This window comes from Drosophila suzukii, chromosome X (assembly GCF_043229965.1).
Source record: "Drosophila suzukii chromosome X, CBGP_Dsuzu_IsoJpt1.0, whole genome shotgun sequence".
Taxonomy (NCBI): domain Eukaryota; kingdom Metazoa; phylum Arthropoda; class Insecta; order Diptera; family Drosophilidae; genus Drosophila; species Drosophila suzukii.
This window is the reverse complement of record NC_092084.1, coordinates 27,109,288-27,127,494: the sequence shown is the minus strand read 5'-3', so window position 1 is coordinate 27,127,494 and position 18,207 is coordinate 27,109,288. Positions and strand designations below refer to the sequence as shown.

General features: G+C 47.0%; 1 protein-coding gene and 1 long non-coding RNA gene across 4 annotated transcripts; both read right to left on the bottom strand.

The window, feature by feature from the left end:
- Positions 1-1,813: 1,813 nt before the first annotated feature.
- On the bottom strand, positions 1,814-2,765 carry LOC118878227 (uncharacterized). Its single transcript, XR_011604773.1, has 3 exons — positions 2,559-2,765; positions 2,428-2,496; positions 1,814-2,332 (listed from the first exon to the last, which is right to left on the bottom strand). It is a non-coding gene; the product is annotated as an uncharacterized lncRNA (long non-coding RNA).
- A 6,144-nt stretch (positions 2,766-8,909) lies between these two features.
- Positions 8,910-15,682, bottom strand: LOC139353407 (uncharacterized). Of its 3 annotated transcripts, XM_070997583.1 has the most exons (7): positions 10,607-10,766; positions 10,476-10,544; positions 9,907-10,380; positions 9,762-9,840; positions 9,356-9,465; positions 9,220-9,299; positions 8,912-9,155 (listed from the first exon to the last, which is right to left on the bottom strand). In XM_070997583.1, exons 4-6 carry the CDS (start codon positions 9,789-9,791, stop codon positions 9,224-9,226), a joined length of 216 nt encoding a protein of 71 aa, XP_070853684.1. In that variant the 5' UTR covers positions 9,792-9,840; positions 9,907-10,380; positions 10,476-10,544; positions 10,607-10,766; the 3' UTR covers positions 8,912-9,155; positions 9,220-9,223. The 3 variants fall into 3 exon arrangements, 2 of the variants coding, with proteins under 2 accessions (XP_070853685.1, XP_070853684.1); XR_011604696.1 differs by lacking the exons at positions 10,476-10,544; positions 10,607-10,766 and adding an exon at positions 15,071-15,682 and having other exon boundaries at positions 8,910-9,155; XM_070997584.1 differs by having other exon boundaries at positions 8,911-9,155; positions 9,762-10,380.
- Between the last annotated feature and the right edge of the window lie 2,525 nt (positions 15,683-18,207).

The following is an 18,207-nucleotide window of genomic DNA, read 5'->3' as shown; positions in this document are numbered from 1 at the left end:
CAGACAGACAGACAGACAGACAGACAGACAGACAGACAGACAGACAGACAGACAGACAGACAGACAGACAGACAGACAGACAGACAGACAGACAGACAGACAGACAGACAGACAGACAGACAGACAGACAGACAGACAGACAGACAGACAGACAGACAGACAGACAGACAGACAGACAGACAGACAGACAGACAGACAGACAGACAGACAGACAGACAGACAGACAGACAGACAGACAGACAGACAGACAGACAGACAGACAGACAGACAGACAGACAGAAGACAGACAGACAGACAGACAGACAGACAGACAGACAGACAGACAGACAGACAGACAGACAGACAGACAGACAGACAGACAGACAGACAGACAGACAGACAGACAGACAGACAGACAGACAGACAGACAGACAGACAGACAGACAGACAGACAGACAGACAGACAGACAGACAGACAGACAGACAGACAGACAGACAGACAGACAGACAGACAGACAGACAGACAGACAGACAGACAGACAGACAGACAGACAGACAGACAGACAGACAGACAGACAGACAGACAGACAGACAGGACAGACAGACAGACAGACAGACAGACAGACAGACAGACAGACATACAGACATACAGACAGACAGACAGACAGACAGACAGACAGACAGACAGACATACAGACATACAGACATACAGACAGACAGACAGACAGACAGACAGCCAGACAGACAGACAGACAGACAGACAGACAGACAGACAGACAGACAGACAGACAGACAGACAGACAGACAGACAGACAGACAGACAGACAGACAGACAGACAGACAGACAGACAGACAGACAGACAGACAGACAGACAGACAGACAGACAGACAGACAGACAGACAGACAGACAGACAGACAGACAGACAGACAGACAGACAGACAGACAGAGCAGACCAGACAGACAGACAGACAGACAGACAGACAGACAGACAGACAGACAGACAGACAGACAGACAGACAGACAGACAGACAGACAGACAGACAGACAGACAGACAGACAGACAGACAGACAGACAGACAGACAGACAGACAGACAGACAGACAGACAGACAGACAGACAGACAGACAGAGACAGACAGACAGACAGACAGACAGACAGACAGACAGACAGACAGACAGACAGACAGACAGACAGACAGACAGACAGACAGACAGACAGACAGACAGACAGACAGACAGACAGACAGACAGACAGACAGACAGACAGACAGACAGACAGACAGACAGACAGACAGACAGACAGACAGACAGACAGACAGACAGACAGACAGACAGACAGACAGACAGACAGACAGACAGACAGACAGACAGACAGACAGACAGACAGACAGACAGACAGACAAGCCAAAAGCCCACAATATATCTGATGGCGTCCTGTGACCTAGAAAGGAAGAAGTCGGGGAATTAGTTTTGTGATAATCACGTGTTGTGTTAGTTTTATAGTTTCGCATATTTCGTCAATGTTTTGGTCCAGCCATAAGACAGCTGTTGCAGCGTGAAGTGTTGTGAAGTACAAACATCTGTTTGTTTATTGTTGCGTGTGTGTGGGCAGGGTTGGAGTACCCACACCCCAAGTGCTCTAGAGCTAGCCGGCGCTGCCCACTCGCGGAAACACGTAGTCCTATATTGGGACATAACAATATTGGCGCCCAATGTCAAATAAAAATGGCAACGCACCAGGCTCCAACAGGATTTTCCTCTTTCCATAGATCTTTTTGAAGTCCTCGTCTGACCGGTAGGCAGCAGAAAGATCTGGGGGAAAGACGAGAAATAAAGTTTGGATTAGGAAAGTAAGAAAAGAAAGAAAACGTTCTGTACTGTTTTCCTTTCTCGACGACATCAGCTGGTCCAAGCAAACTGGAAGATTTGCGATCGAGATACAGGAGCAACAGTCGGGGGGACGTAAAAAGATCCTTTTTCTTCAGGCAGTCGCCAATACAACCGAAATCCGGAGTCCTGAGTTTCTTAAGAACAGGAGTCTCAGAAGCTTCTGGATGATTCCTCGGTGTCCTTGACTGACGAACGGCGGTTAAGATGTATCGAGAGGTCGATGGGATGATGGCGAGTGAAGAAACTTGGATTTTTGATTACTAAATAAAATGACACCCTTGACTCCCAAACTTCGACTGAGTCGAAGTTGGAAAGAGCCGACTCTGTCATTGCTTTGTGTTAAACGTTAAATGTTGTTATCATGTTCCAAGGTCGAGGACAGTCCATTAGAGAAATAGCGCCGCAGATTAGTTCACCGTAGAGTATGGGACAGTTTATAGTAGTTCTTTCCCCTTCTGTTTCCTGAAAGAAAAAATTACGAATTAATAATTTTTGAAGAAATAAATCATCAAATTAAAATGGGTAAGAATGGAAATAATATGGAAGATTGCGGGAACCTTAAGACCCCTGTAGGGAACGCAGGATCATTCACTTGTCCCCCACTGCAACCAATGCCGTTTCACACTCTAAACCGGGTGGGAAACCCAAAAAGATTAGAGCTTGGCGACAACTTCACACCAATACCGACTTTTTCACACATCCAGCTAGATCCGATCCAAGAACAGTATAGCCTCAAAGGAGTCGACAACCAGGGCCATGGTAGCGATTTGAGGAACTTTGTGGTAGAATCCCAGAACCAGTTTCGAGCTGAAATGGAACGGTTTATCGGCGACAAGATTGACAAAAATATCAAAGAAGGCTTTGCTGAGTTGATGAGGCAGGTCGAGAGGAAAACATCTCTATCGGGGGGGTCAGAACCATCAATTAGGTCTCAGGGACTCCCTGCGGGCGGTCATTTTGGAAGTCGTCAACCTGCGAATCAGCCGACAATACAAAACCGATTCAGGAATGACCCGGAAGCAAATCCTGGCCCTACTGGACAACGTCAGCCAATCGGTCCGTCGAGTTATCAGCAGAATCTTCAACAGGAAGGTATACACTTCCGACCAGGTTCCTCTTCCAGTGGAAGCCATCAACCAAGAGACACGGAAGGGCGTCAAGGGACTCTTCGGCGGAATCATGAAGTCTACGGGTATTCTTAACGAGGACACTGTGTCCCAGTGCACAAATGGGGGATACAGTTCTCTGGAACCTCCGATGGGATGAGTGCGGAAGAATTTATATTTCGAGTCGAGCACTTAAGGCAGCATTATGGCACGCCTTGGGCGGATCTTATCCGAAACTTTCACCGCTTGGTGGTCGACGGTGCGGCGGAATGGTATTGGCTGCTAGTCCGTACTAACAACATAGCAACCTGGATGGAATTGCGGACGGCTATTGAGCGTCGGTATAGCGACACTAGATGCGACTATGAGAGGATCCAGGACCTGAGTGAGCAGAGGAAAATGCCAGGAGAGTCTCTGGATTCTTTCTTCCACGCGGTGCGAAGACTGAGGGCTGCGGTGCGGTTACCAATTACGGAAGAATGGATGATGGAAGACCGTCGAGCGTAATCTGTGCGAGCCCTTGAAGCAGTACGTGTTTCCGATTCGGGCATACACCTTGGAGCATCTCAGAGACGAATGTCGAGAAGCCAAAAGAGCTTTCGCGGAGGAAGTGGGACGAGCCAGACAGACACCACGAGCGGTACCCCCCAGACGACTAGAATTTCGAGGGCAGAGAGTAGACGAAGTCCAGTACAGTAGCATTCCAGACCAGAATTTCCGGACAGTAGTCGAAGATGAAAGCGAGGGAGGACTAGTAGAGGCCATTTAATCTGTCAGCCAGCGGAAAGCCGTGGTATGTTGGAACTGCAAACAAGCCGGGCACGTCTACAAGCAATGTGAAACACCGCAAAAGTCCTACTTCTGTTTCAAATGCGGGCGAGCCGACACGTTGACGCCTAAATGCCCAAACTGCAATCCGGGAAACTCGAAGGGGAACGTAATAAACCCAGTGGAGTTGCGTTCCGGACGGGAGCCGGTCGGTGTAACCCCAATGACCCAAAGTCGTGCGAAGTAAACGCAGGATCAAGGGTGGAATGGCAAGGAAGACTGGCTATACCACTGGAGGAGAGATGGCGTCGATACAAGGAGGCTCGGGAACGCATTTTTAAGGACCACCAACTGGAGGGAATGACAGCTGTAACCAAACGGATTCACAAGGCCAGGCAGCGCTTCAAAAAGAGGAAAATGGAATGGCAGGAGGTCCAGCGCACGATATCACAAATAGAATCCCTTAAGTATACTAACGACGATCCAAGGCCCTACGCGACAGCGACTATAGCAGATCAGGAGATCCAAGGACTGTTGGATTCCGGAGCTTCTATTAGCGTCTTAGGTACCGACTGCCAGGAGTTGGTGGATCGACTTAGATTGGATTGGTTACCATACAGGGGAAACGTGAAGACAGCGAACGGCGAAGATCAACGGATACTAGGCAAGGTCATTGTGAGAGTGGTTTTCTGGGGACGGGAGGCCAGCATGTGTTTGTATCTATGTCCTGCTTTAAAGCAACAGTTGTATTTGCGGGTAGACTTTTGGAAGGAGTTCAATATTGCTCCGGAACTATTTGGAGGTGGCGTCGAGGAATTGGTAGAGTCGCAGGAAGTTACAACTGTCGAACCCGAGCGTCATCAACTATCGGCGTCCCAGGAATCCCGACTCGCTGAAGTCCGAGGAGTGTTTCTTTCTTACGAAAAGGTTGGATTGGGACGAACTAAGCTTCTAAAGCACAGGATAGAACTGGAAGAAGGAGCGGTACCAGTGAAGTCAAGGCACTATCCGATGTCTCCGGCAAAACAGGCGGTGGTCTATGCTGAAGTGGATGAGATGTTGCGACTAGGCGTCAACGAGGAAATTGAAAGTGCTTGGAACAATCCTGTGACGTTGGTCATGAAACCTGGGAAAAATAGGCTTTGTTTGGACGCGCGCAGGATGAACAAAGTGACAAAGAAGGACGCGTATCCACTTCAAAACATAGATGGAATCCTAAGCAGAATTGCCTCAACCATATTTATCAGCAGAGTCGACCTGAAACATGCTTATTGGCAAATCGAGCTGGAGAAAGAGAGTCGACCGATCACTGCATTTACTGTCCCTGGAAGGCCTTCATACCAATTCGTCGTAATGCCCTTTGGGCTCTGTAACGCGGGTCGAAGCCTGTGTCGGTTGATGGATAAGGTCATCCCATCCAAACTACGGGAGAAAGTCTTTGTTTATCTCGACGATCTACTGATAGTAACCCCAGACTTCGAATCACATCTGTACATTTTGAAAGAAGTAGGAAAATGTTCCCCGAAATCCGCGGGAGGTTCGTAGTCTGTTGGGTACAGTAGGATGGTACCGCAGGTTCATCCATAATTTCGCAGAAATTTCCGCCCCTCTTACAGATACCTTGAAGAAGAGTGGGAAATTCCACCTAACCCCCGCGGCTCAGCAAGCCATAGAAACCCTGAAAACTGCACTCGTAACGGCGCCCGTGCTAAACCATCCAGATTTCTCACGGCGTTTTTACATACAGTGCGATGCGTCCGACACGGGAGTTGGGGCAGTGCTATTCCAGCTGGATGATCAGGGAAACGAAAGACCCATTGAATACTTCTCACAGAAGCTGAACAAATGCCAAAAGAATTACAGCGTCACAGAAAAGGAATGTCTGGCGGCCATCCTCGGAGTGAAACGATTCAGACTATTATAACAGACCACGCCAGCCTGAAGTGGCTGATGTCATTAAAGGACCTGGATGGGCGGCTTGCTCGTTGGTCGTAAAAGTTGCAGATCCATGACTTTGTTATAGAACATAGGAAGGGCTCAGAAAATGTAGTGGCTGACACTCTTTCCAGGATGATAGAGTCAATTGACTTAGAACCCTTGCTGGGGTTCGAGACGACAGAATTCGAGTCTCCAGAGTACGCTGAGTTTAGGAAGGAGGTATTATCACATGAAGAACGTTTCCCAGATCTCGTTGGAGATGGAGACTATGTGTTTCTGCGGTCTAAACGAGATGAAGTGGTTACACTTAGGCCATTCCAGAAAATATACATCGATTTTCTGGGAAAGTATCCGAGGTCTCGAGGAGGGAATTCATATGTGTTCATAGTAGTTGATCATTTCTCGAAGTTCGCACTCCTTAAAGGCATGCGGGAAGCAACCTCTGCGGGAGTAATTCGATTTTTAAGGCAGGAGGTGTTTAACAAGTTTGGGGTTCCGGAATTGTTACATTCCGATAACGGGAAACTATTTGTTTCCAAGCAGTTCTCGGAATTTCTGAAGGAATATGGAGTTAAGCACATTCGGACCGCTGTTTACTCACCTCAGTCAAATGCGGCGGAAAGAGTCAACCAGTCTGTTCTAAATGCAATTCGAGCCTATTTAGAGGACAATCACCGAGATTGGGATCTGTATCTGTCGGAGATTGGGTGTGCGCTCAGAGGAGCGGTTCATCAGGCTACTGGAGTATCTCCATATTTCGCTCTGTTTGGGCAAAATATGTTCACCAACGGGGCAGATTACCAACTGGCGAGACGTTTGAAGGCATTAAAAGACAATGAACTGTATGTTCTGCCAAGAGAATCTAAGATCGTCCTGATGCGCGAAGAAATTCAGAAGAATTCAAACAAGGCATACAAAAGAAGCGCAGCTGTGTATAACCGGAGGTCACGAAATGTACGATTCGCAGTCGGACAGGAAGTATACCGGAAGAACTTTACTTTGAGTAATTTGGCCAGAACTATAATGCCAAATTCGCGAAGAAATTTGTTAAGTATCAAGTCAAGTCAAGGATAGGGAACAACATGTATGAGACCGAGACATTGCAATGTTAAGATGGCTGACATCATCAGGTAATCAGGTGTGGTAAATAATTAAGCAGTGTTGATTTTAAATATCTATTCCTATCTAATTTATTTATGTTTGCTGAAGCTATTAAGGGGGAAATTGTAGATGCTTTAGCAGCTTCATCGGCGAATTCATTACCAGCTATACCTACATGGCTTGGAAATATACTAAGATGCCTTTTGGCTAATATGCAGGTTCGAATTTTACCTTCTTTGCGGTCAAGCATTAGCTTGTATTCCTTTGTTCCTAGTCCAGCAACCTTGCCTCCTACTACCCAAGGATCCTGTACGAGGACTAGGTCGGCTCCGCCTTCGGTCAGGAATATATCACGCGAGGGATTTGAAGCAGTAAGAACGGACCTACAAGCGACCCACGACGAGCACTGGAAGAGAAGGTGTTGGTGAGAAAAGTTTGCTGCGATTATGTACTCACCTGGCTCCCGCGACGAGATTCCAAGTCCATTAGTGGTCATCCATCCAAAAAAAACCAAAACAAACACAATCCGATGTCCAGCTGGGGAAGAAGAAGACATCGCAACAAGCTGTTCGGTAGTATGTGTGGGTGTGATCCCTCGTTGGGCCTTGTCCTGATGTCCCAAAATGATCCTCCGTGTTTTCAGGGTAGTTCCGGATTTACAGATGTCTGGAAGATGTCCATAGGAGGGATGTCTTCCATATTTTACTAGCGTTTCGGAGAAACAAGCATCCGAAACGCTAGTTTGGTTGTTATGTCGCCATCCCTCAGTAATCGATTAATCGAGAAAACCAGGGATGCAAAGTGGGTTTAGGGTTTCCAGTGATGGGCAACGTGTAAATTGGAGTCAGTTCGGGGGCGAATTCAAATTCAAACCGGACAAATGTAGGTTATAGGGACATTGACCCAGAATGCAGGGAACAGAGGTCCGTAATCTGCATGGGTTGGCGGAAGGAAAATGGCCGAGACTAGATCAGTTCAGATTTGGTGTCGGCGGCGCGCAGTCGCAGCGGGTTCGGTGAATTAGCAATCTCCTCACGCGGTCGTGGTGTTCAAGCGGCCATCAGCGCCTAGACAAGTTCAGCCAAAATTTCGAACGCAGTACCGATAAATAACAAGGGAGAACGCTATAGTCGAGTACCTCGACTATCAGATACCCGTTACTCAGCTAAATGGAGATATGCAAGCAGCAAAGCGAGATTAAAATGCGTCACCTACCGGCGGTATACAGATTTAAGCGTTATGGGCGTTAGAGTGGGCGTGGCAGTCTACTGAAACAAACTTGCGCTGCGTAGGAAGCTCAGGAATCTGCACGCCAAATCTCAATAGCCTAGCTCCCATAGTTTCCGAGATCTCAGCGTTCATCCGGACAGACGGACAGATGGACAGACGGACAGACGGACATGGCTAGATCGACTCGGCTAGTGATCCTGATCAAGAATATATATACTTTATGGGGTCGGAAACGCTTCCTTCTGCCTGTTACATACTTTCCGACGAATCTAGTATACCCTTTTACTCTACGAGTAACGGGTATAAAAAGGAGTGAGCCCGCCTGGCAAAGTTTTCGGCGGTCGTCGACGCCGGAGAACGGTCTCTGAAGCCGGACTGGTCAAGACCCTACGGTGAGTGCGTTCCGGTTAGTGGGGGGAAAAAGAAGAGTTGAATAGAAATCCCATTTCAGGCCAGCGAGAAGAGACGAGGAAGGTAGTGGCCAGGTTCCATTAATTAGGGCCTGGCCAAGTTCTTTCTTGGAGCAACCCCGGCTCTCGGCCGGAGGTTACGTCATCGGCGAGTCCGGTGCCTCCAGCCGCTAGCTGCCTGGAAAAACCCGTCGTGCCTGCGAGAAGTCATCCCCGCGCGTGGAGAATTTACTCCAGGAGGGGGCATAATCCTCCCCAGAGTTCGGTGGAGGATTCGATTGCGCGTAACAGCACGTGGAATTACGTCACCAACCGGACCTGGAAAAGATCGGCGGCTTAACGCGAAATAACCCTTTTATCTTTATGTTGTGTTGTCCCTTAATTTATTTAGTTATTTGTTTATTTAATTATTTATGTTCTTTTCATATAAAATTTGTTGGGGGAGGGGATCTTATATAACACTTAAAAATTAACCTATATATATTGCACATATATACTACCCATATTGCACTATTATTTATTTATTATATCACAAATTTTAAACTGTTTATTGCCGGATGTGAACAATTCACAGCGAGTGTTTTTTCACATTTGTATCTGTTAGTTTTTGCAATTTAGCGCTCCTTCTGGGCGAGGCTTGACATTTAAACCGTCAAAGCCAAGCACTTGTTAATCCCACGGGGAATCCTCTCCAGCGACCGCGTCGAATAGGTTCGTGTGTTATCCTCGGGTCTGGGATCCGCTTAAGAGAGCTCTTTTAGGTAGGGACCGAAATAAAAAAAACAGACCAGTTTACCCGTCTACGTAAATGCCTTGGTGTGACTGTTGCACCCGGCGGGCGGTGGTTGATGGGTTTCCTTACGGGAAGCTGAAGCCCTGTAAATAATTTAAGAGAGGGGAGGAAACATGTAAACGGTTCCAAGGTATCTTACGGTGACCGGTTCAAGTCGGAGACATCTACGGCTGCTACGGTTGGGTGGGAGCGCAGAGGCTTTGGGTTTGCCCCCAAAAGCCCACAATATATCTGATGGCGTCCTGTGACCTAGAAAGGAAGAAGTCGGGGAATTAGTTTTGTGATAATCACGTGTTGTGTTAGTTTTATAGTTTCGCATAATTCGTCAATGTTTTGGTCCAGCCATAAGACAGCTGTTGCAGCGTGAAGTGTTGTGAAGTACAAACATCTGTTTGTTTATTGTTGCGTGTGTGTGGGCAGGGTTGGAGTACCCACACCCCAAGTGCTCTAGAGCTAGCCGGCGCTGCCCACTCGCGGAAACACGTAGTCCTATATTGGGACATAACAATATTGGCGCCCAATGTCAAATAAAAATGGCAACGCACCAGGCTCCAACAGGATTTTCCTCTTCCCATAGATCTTTTTGAAGTCCTCGTCTGACCGGTAGGCGAACAGCAGAAAGATCTGGGGGAAAGACGAGAAATAAAGTTTGGATTAGGAAAGTAAGAAAAGAAAGAAAACGTTCTGTACTGTTTTCCTTTCTCGACGACATCAGCTGGTCCAAGCAAACTGGAAGATTTGCGATCGATATACAGGAGCAACAGTCGGGGGGACGTAAAAAGATCCTTTTTCTTCAGGCAGTCGCCAATACAACCGAAATCCGGAGTCCTGAGTTTCTTAAGAACAGGAGTCTCAGAAGCTTCTGGATGATTCCTCGGTGTCCTTGACTGACGAACGGCGGTTAAGATGTATCGAGAGGTCGATGGGATGATGGCGAGTGAAGAAACTTGGATTTTTGATTACTAAATAAAATGACACCCTTGACTCCCAAACTTCGACTGAGTCGAAGTTGGAAAGAGCCGACTCTGTCATTGCTTTGTGTTAAACGTTAAATGTTGTTATCATGTTCCAAGGTCGAGGACAGTCCATTAGAGAAATAGCGCCGCAGATTAGTTCACCGTAGAGTATGGGACAGTTTATAGTAGTTCTTTCCCCTTCTGTTTCCTGAAAGAAAAAATTACGAATTAATAATTTTTGAAGAAATAAATCATCAAATTAAAATGGGTAAGAATGGAAATAATATGGAAGATTGCGGGAACCTTAAGACCCCTGTAGGGAACGCAGGATCATTCACTTGTCCCCCACTGCAACCAATGCCGTTTCACACTCTAAACCGGGTGGGAAACCCAAAAAGATTAGAGCTTGGCGACAACTTCACACCAATACCGACTTTTTCACACATCCAGCTAGATCCGATCCAAGAACAGTATAGCCTCAAAGGAGTCGACAACCAGGGCCATGGTAGCGATTTGAGGAACTTTGTGGTAGAATCCCAGAACCAGTTTCGAGCTGAAATGGAACGGTTTATCGGCGACAAGATTGACAAAAATATTAAAGAAGGCTTTGCTGAGTTGATGAGGCAGGTCGAGAGGAAAACATCTCTATCGGGGGGGTCAGAACCATCAATTAGGTCTCAGGGACTCCCTGCGGGCGGTCATTTTGGAAGTCGTCAACCTGCGAATCAGCCGACAATACAAAACCGATTCAGGAATGACCCGGAAGCAAATCCTGGCCCTACTGGACAACGTCAGCCAATCGGTCCGTCGAGTTATCAGCAGAATCTTCAACAGGAAGGTATACACTTCCGACCAGGTTCCTCTTCCAGTGGAAGCCATCAACCAAGAGACACGGAAGGGCGTCAAGGGACTCTTCGGCGGAATCATGAAGTCTACGGGTATTCTCAACGAGGACACTGTGTCCCAGTGCACAAATGGGGGATACAGTTCTCTGGAACCTCCGATGGGATGAGTGCGGAAGAATTTATATTTCGAGTCGAGCACTTAAGGCAGCATTATGGCACGCCTTGGGCGGATCTTATCCGAAACTTTCACCGCTTGGTGGTCGACGGTGCGGCGGAATGGTATTGGCTGCTAGTCCGTACTAACAACATAGCAACCTGGATGGAATTGCGGACGGCTATTGAGCGTCGGTATAGCGACACTAGATGCGACTATGAGAGGATCCAGGACCTGAGTGAGCAGAGGAAAATGCCAGGAGAGTCTCTGGATTCTTTCTTCCACGCGGTGCGAAGACTGAGGGCTGCGGTGCGGTTACCAATTACGGAAGAATGGATGATGGAAGACCGTCGAGCGTAATCTGTGCGAGCCCTTGAAGCAGTACGTGTTTCCGATTCGGGCATACACCTTGGAGCATCTCAGAGACGAATGTCGAGAAGCCAAAAGAGCTTTCGCGGAGGAAGTGGGACGAGCCAGACAGACACCACGAGCGGTACCCCCCAGACGACTAGAATTTCGAGGGCAGAGAGTAGACGAAGTCCAGTACAGTAGCATTCCAGACCAGAATTTCCGGACAGTAGTCGAAGATGAAAGCGAGGGAGGACTAGTAGAGGCCATCCAATCTGTCAGCCAGCGGAAAGCCGTGGTATGTTGGAACTGCAAACAAGCCGGGCACGTCTACAAGCAATGTGAAACACCGCAAAAGTCCTACTTCTGTTTCAAATGCGGGCGAGCCGACACGTTGACGCCTAAATGCCCAAACTGCAATCCGGGAAACTCGAAGGGGAACGTAATAAACCCAGTGGAGTTGCGTTCCGGACGGGAGCCGGTCGGTGTAACCCCAATGACCCAAAGTCGTGCGAAGTAAACGCAGGATCAAGGGTGGAATGGCAAGGAAGACTGGCTATACCACTGGAGGAGAGATGGCGTCGATACAAGGAGGCTCGGGAACGCATTTTTAAGGACCACCAACTGGAGGGAATGACAGCTGTAACCAAACGGATTCACAAGGCCAGGCAGCGCTTCAAAAAGAGGAAAATGGAATGGCAGGAGGTCCAGCGCACGATATCACAAATAGAATCCCTTAAGTATACTAACGACGATAGCGACTATAGCAGATCAGGAGATCCAAGGACTGTTGGATTCCGGAGCTTCTATTAGCGTCTTAGGTACCGGCTGCCAGGAGTTGGTGGATCGACTTAGATTGGATTGGTTACCATACAGGGGAAACGTGAAGACAGCGAACGGCGAAGATCAACGGATACTAGGCAAGGTCATTGTGAGAGTGGTTTTCTGGGGACGGGAGGCCAGCATGTGTTTGTATCTATGTCCTGCTTTAAAGCAACAGTTGTATTTGCGGGTAGACTTTTGGAAGGAGTTCAATATTGCTCCGGAACTATTTGGAGGTGGCGTCGAGGAATTGGTAGAGTCGCAGGAAGTTACAACTGTCGAACCCGAGCGTCATCAACTATCAGCGTCCCAGGAATCCCGACTCGCTGAAGTCCGAGGAGTGTTTCTTTCTTACGAAAAGGTTGGATTGGGACGAACTAAGCTTCTAAAGCACAGGATAGAACTGGAAGAAGGAGCGGTACCAGTGAAGTCAAGGCACTATCCGATGTCTCCGGCAAAACAGGCGGTGGTCTATACCTGAAGTGGATGAGATGTTGCGACTAGGCGTCATCGAGGAAATTGAAAGTGCTTGGAACAATCCTGTGACGTTGGTCATGAAACCTGGGAAAAATAGGCTTTGTTTGGACGCGCGCAGGATGAACAAAGTGACAAAGAAGGACGCGTATCCACTTCAAAACATAGATGGAATCCTAAGCAGAATTGCCTCAACCATATTTATCAGCAGAGTCGACCTGAAACATGCTTATTGGCAAATCGAGCTGGAGAAAGAGAGTCGACCGATCACTGCATTTACTGTCCCTGGAAGGCCTTCATACCAATTCGTCGTAATGCCCTTTGGGCTCTGTAACGCGGGTCGAAGCCTGTGTCGGTTGATGGATAAGGTCATCCCATCCAAACTACGGGAGAAAGTCTTTGTTTATCTCGACGATCTACTGATAGTAACCCCAGACTTCGAATCACATCTGTCCATTTTGAAAGAAGTAGGAAAATGTTCCCCGAAATCCGCGGGAGGTTCGTAGTCTGTTGGGTACAGCAGGATGGTACCGCAGGTTCATCCATAATTTCGCAGAAATTTCCGCCCCTCTTACAGATACCTTGAAGAAGAGTGGGAAATTCCACCTAACCCCCGCGGCTCAGCAAGCCATAGAAACCCTGAAAACTGCACTCGTAACGGCGCCCGTGCTAAACCATCCAGATTTCTCACGGCGTTTTTACATACAGTGCGATGCGTCCGACACGGGAGTTGGGGCAGTGCTATTCCAGCTGGATGATCAGGGAAACGAAAGACCCATTGAATACTTCTCACAGAAGCTGAACAAATGCCAAAAGAATTACAGCGTCACAGAAAAGGAATGTCTGGCGGCCATCCTCGGAGTGAAACGATTCAGACTATTATAACAGACCACGCCAGTCTGAAGTGGCTGATGTCATTAAAGGACCTGGATGGGCGGCTTGCTCGTTGGTCGTAAAAGTTGCAGATCCATGACTTTGTTATAGAACTTAGGAAGGGCTCAGAAAATGTAGTGGCTGACACTCTTTCCAGGATGATAGAGTCAATTGACTTAGAACCCTTGCTGGGGTTCGAGACGACAGAATTCGAGTCTCCAGAGTACGCTGAGTTTAGGAAGGAGGTATTATCACATGAAGAACGTTTCCCAGATCTCGTTGGAGATGGAGACTATGTGTTTCTGCGGTCTAAACGAGATGAAGTGGTTACACTTAGGCCATTCCAGAAAATATACATCGATTTTCTGGGAAAGTATCCGAGGTCTCGAGGAGGGAATTCATATGTGTTCATAGTAGTTGATCATTTCTCGAAGTTCGCACTCCTTAAAGGCATGCGGGAAGCAACCTCTGCGGGAGTAATTCGATTTTTAAGGCAGGAGGTGTTTAACAAGTTTGGGGTTCCGGAATTGTTACATTCCGATAACGGGAAACTATTTGTTTCCAAGCAGTTCTCGGAATTTCTGAAGGAATATGGAGTTAAGCACATTCGGACCGCTGTTTACTCACCTCAGTCAAATGCGGCGGAAAGAGTCAACCAGTCTGTTCTAAATGCAATTCGAGCCTATTTAGAGGACAATCACCGAGATTGGGATCTGTATCTGTCGGAGATTGAGTGTGCGCTCAGAGGAGCGGTTCATCAGGCTACTGGAGTATCTCCATATTTCGCTCTGTTTGGGCAAAATATGTTCACCAACGGGGCAGATTACCAACTGGCGAGACGTTTGAAGGCATTAAAAGACAATGAACTGTATGTTCTGCCAAGAGAATCTAAGATCGTCCTGATGCGCGAAGAAATTCAGAAGAATTCAAACAAGGCATACAAAAGAAGCGCAGCTGTGTACAACCGGAGGTCACGAAATGTACGATTCGCAGTCGGACAGGAAGTATACCGGAAGAACTTTACTTTGAGTAATTTCGGCCAGAACTATAATGCCAAATTCGCGAAGAAATTTGTTAAGTATCAAGTCAAGTCAAGGATAGGGAACAACATGTATGAGACCGAGACATTGCAATGTTAAGATGGCTGACATTAGTTGTTTGATACCAAGTGGAGGTTTTATTAATCAGGTGTGGTAAATAATTAAGCAGTGTTGATTTTAAATATCTATTCCTATCTAATTTATTTATGTTTGCTGAAGCTATTAAGGGGGAAATTGTAGATGCTTTAGCAGCTTCATCGGCGAATTCATTACCAGCTATACCTACATGGCTTGGAAATATACTAAGATGCCTTTTGGCTAATATGCAGGTTCGAATTTTACCTTCTTTGGGGTCAAGCATTAGCTTGTATTCCTTTGTTCCTAGTCCAGCAACCTTGCCTCCTACTACCCAAGGATCCTGTACGAGGACTAGGTCGGCTCCGCCTTCGGTCAGGAATATATCACGCGAGGGATTTGAAGCAGTAAGAACGGACCTACAAGCGACCCACGACGAGCACTGGAAGAGAAGGTGTTGGTGAGAAAAGTTTGCTGCGATTATGTACTCACCTGGCTCCCGCGACGAGATTCCAAGTCCATTAGTGGTCATCCATCCAAAAAAAACCAAAACAAACACAATCCGATGTCCAGCTGGGGAAGAAGAAGACATCGCTACAAGCTGTTCGGTAGTATGTGTGGGTGTGATCCCTCGTTGGGCCTTGTCCTGATGTCCCAAAATGATCCTCCGTGTTTTCAGGGTAGTTCCGGATTTACAGATGTCTGGAAGATGTCCATAGGAGGGATGTCTTCCATATTTTACTAGCGTTTCGGAGAAACAAGCATCCGAAACGCTAGTTTGGTTGTTATGTCGCCATCCCTCAGTAATCGATTAATCGAGAAAACCAGGGATGCAAAGTGGGTTTAGGGTTTCCAGTGATGGGCAACGTGTAAATTGGAGTCAGTTCGGGGGCGAATTCAAATTCAAACCGGACAAATGTAGGTTATAGGGACATTGACCCAGAATGCAGGGAACAGAGGTCCGTAATCTGCATGGGTTGGCGGAAGGAAAATGGCCGAGACTAGATCAGTTCAGATTTGGTGTCGGCGGCGCGCAGTCGCAGCGGGTTCGGTGAATTAGCAATCTCCTCACGCGGTCGTGGTGTTCAAGCGGCCATCAGCGCCTAGACAAGTTCAGCCAAAATTTCGAACGCAGTACCGATAAATAACAAGGGAGAACGCTATAGTTGAGTACCTCGACTATCAGATACCCGTTACTCAGCTAAATGGAGATATGCAAGCAGCAAAGCGAGATTAAAATGCGCCACCTACCGGCGGTATACAGATTTAAGCGTTATGGGCGTTAGAGTGGGCGTGGCAAATTTTTTTTCGGGTCAATCGATAGGTATTGATGAGAACATTACATTTCAGTTAAAATTTTCTATCTAGCATCAAAACTGTAGGAGCCACAGTTTTGGGCGGTTTCTGGGCGTTAGAGTGGGCGTGGCAGTCTACTGAAACAAACTTGCGCTGCGTAGGAAGCTCAGGAATCTGCACGCCAAATCTCAATAGCCTAGCTCCCATAGTTTCCGAGATCTCAGCGTTCATCCGGACAGACGGACAGATGGACAGACGGACAGACGGACATGGCTAGATCGACTCGGCTAGTGATCCTGATCAAGAATATATATACTTTATGGGGTCGGAAACGCTTCCTTCTGCCTGTTACATACTTTCCGACGAATCTAGTATACCCTTTTACTCTACGAGTAACGGGTATAAAAAGGAGTGAGCCCCCCTCGCAAAGTTTTCGCCGGTCGTGGACGCCGGAGAACGGTCTCTGAAGCCGGACTGGTCAAGACCCTACGGTGAGTGCGTTCCGGTTAGTGGGGGGGAAAAGAAGAGTCCAATAGAAATCCCATTTCAGGCCAGCGAGAAGAGACGAGGAAGGTAGTGGCCAGGTTCCATTAATTAGGGCCTGGCCAAGTTCTTTCTTGGAGCAACCCCGGCTCTCGGCCGGAGGTTACGTCATCGGCGAGTCCGGTGCCTCCAGCCGCTAGCTGCCTGGAAAAACCCGTCGTGCCTGCGAGAAGTCATCCCCGCGCGTGGAGAATTTACTCCAGGAGGGGGCATAATCCTCCCCAGAGTTCGGTGGAGGATTCGATTGCGCGTAACAGCACTTGGAATTACGTCACCAACCGGACCTGGAAAAGATAGGCGGCTTTATGTTGTGCTGTCCTTTAATTTATTTAGTTATTTGTTTATTTAATTATTTATATTCTTTACATATAAAATTTGTTGGGGGAGGGGATCTTATATAACACTTAAAAATTAACCTATATATATTGCACATATATACTACCCATATTGCACTATTATTACACCCGTTACTCGTAGAGTATAAGGGTATACTAGATTCGTCGGAAAGTATGTAACAGGCAGAAAGAAGCGTTTCCGACGCCATAAAGTATATATATTCTTGATCAGGATCACTAGCCGAGTCGATCTAGCCATGTCCGTCTGTCCGTCTGTCCATCTGTCCGTCTGTCCGGATGAACGCTGAGATCTCGGAAACTATGCGAGCTAGGCTATTGAGATTTGGGGTGCAGATTCCTGAGCTTCTTACGCAGCGCAAGTTTGTTTCAGTAGAGTGCCACGCCCACTCTAACGCCCACAAACCGCCCAAAACTGTGGCTCCTACAGTTTGGATGCTAGAACAAAAATTTTAACTGAAATGTAATGTTCTCATCAATACCTATCGATTGACCCAAAAATAGTTTGCCACCCCCACCCTAACGCCCATAAACCGCCCACAAACATCAAAAAATCGTAAATATGAAAGTGGATATCTCGGAAACTATTAAAGATAGAGAATAAAAAATTGTAACTGAAATGTATTGGTCTCGTCAATACCTATCGATTGGTCCAAAAAAAAATTTGCCACGCCCACTCTATCGCCCATAACGCTTAAATCTGTATACCGCCGGTAGGTGGCGCATTTTAATCTCGCTTTGCTACTTGCATATCTCTTTTTAGCTGAGTAACGGGTATCTGATAGTCAAGGTACTCGACTATAGCGTCCTTCCTTGTTGACTGCTTTTGATGTGCGGATGGTTTTGCCCAAGAAATTGTCCCACACACTTGAGATCGCATTTCTTTTGAAGTTTCCGGTGCTTTTCATTAAAATAAGTGCTGGGCAAGAAAATAACAACTTAATCGAAACCAATCAAATATTTATTTATTACAATATATTTTCTTTGATATTTGTTATAAGATGCGCTTTATAAGGGGAGAGTTGGGCATGAATAGTTACAAATGTTAGGATAGATAGAGCGCTCACATTGAAAATGATATCGGTAATATACAAAATTGCTTCATGGTTCCGCCAATGAAAATGGCTTTTGGTTTTAAATATGTTCTGTAAATGGTAACAAGGCCATTTGTGTTTTTTCTCCCTAAAAGAAGAGAAAAAACTTTCTTCAGGA

Bases quoted from the DNA above. Each gene is read 5' to 3' on its own strand.
- LOC139353407 (XM_070997584.1), bottom strand. From the start codon at position 9,791: ATGGGAAGAGGAAAATCCTGTTGGAGCCTG. The intron at 9,466-9,761 runs GTGCGTTGCCAT...CTTCCTTTCTAG, and splicing joins GAAAATCCTGTTGGAGCCTG to GTCACAGGACGCCATCAGAT. The intron at 9,300-9,355 runs GTAAGATACCTT...AATTATTTACAG, and splicing joins TCCGACTTGAACCGGTCACC to GGCTTCAGCTTCCCGTAAGG.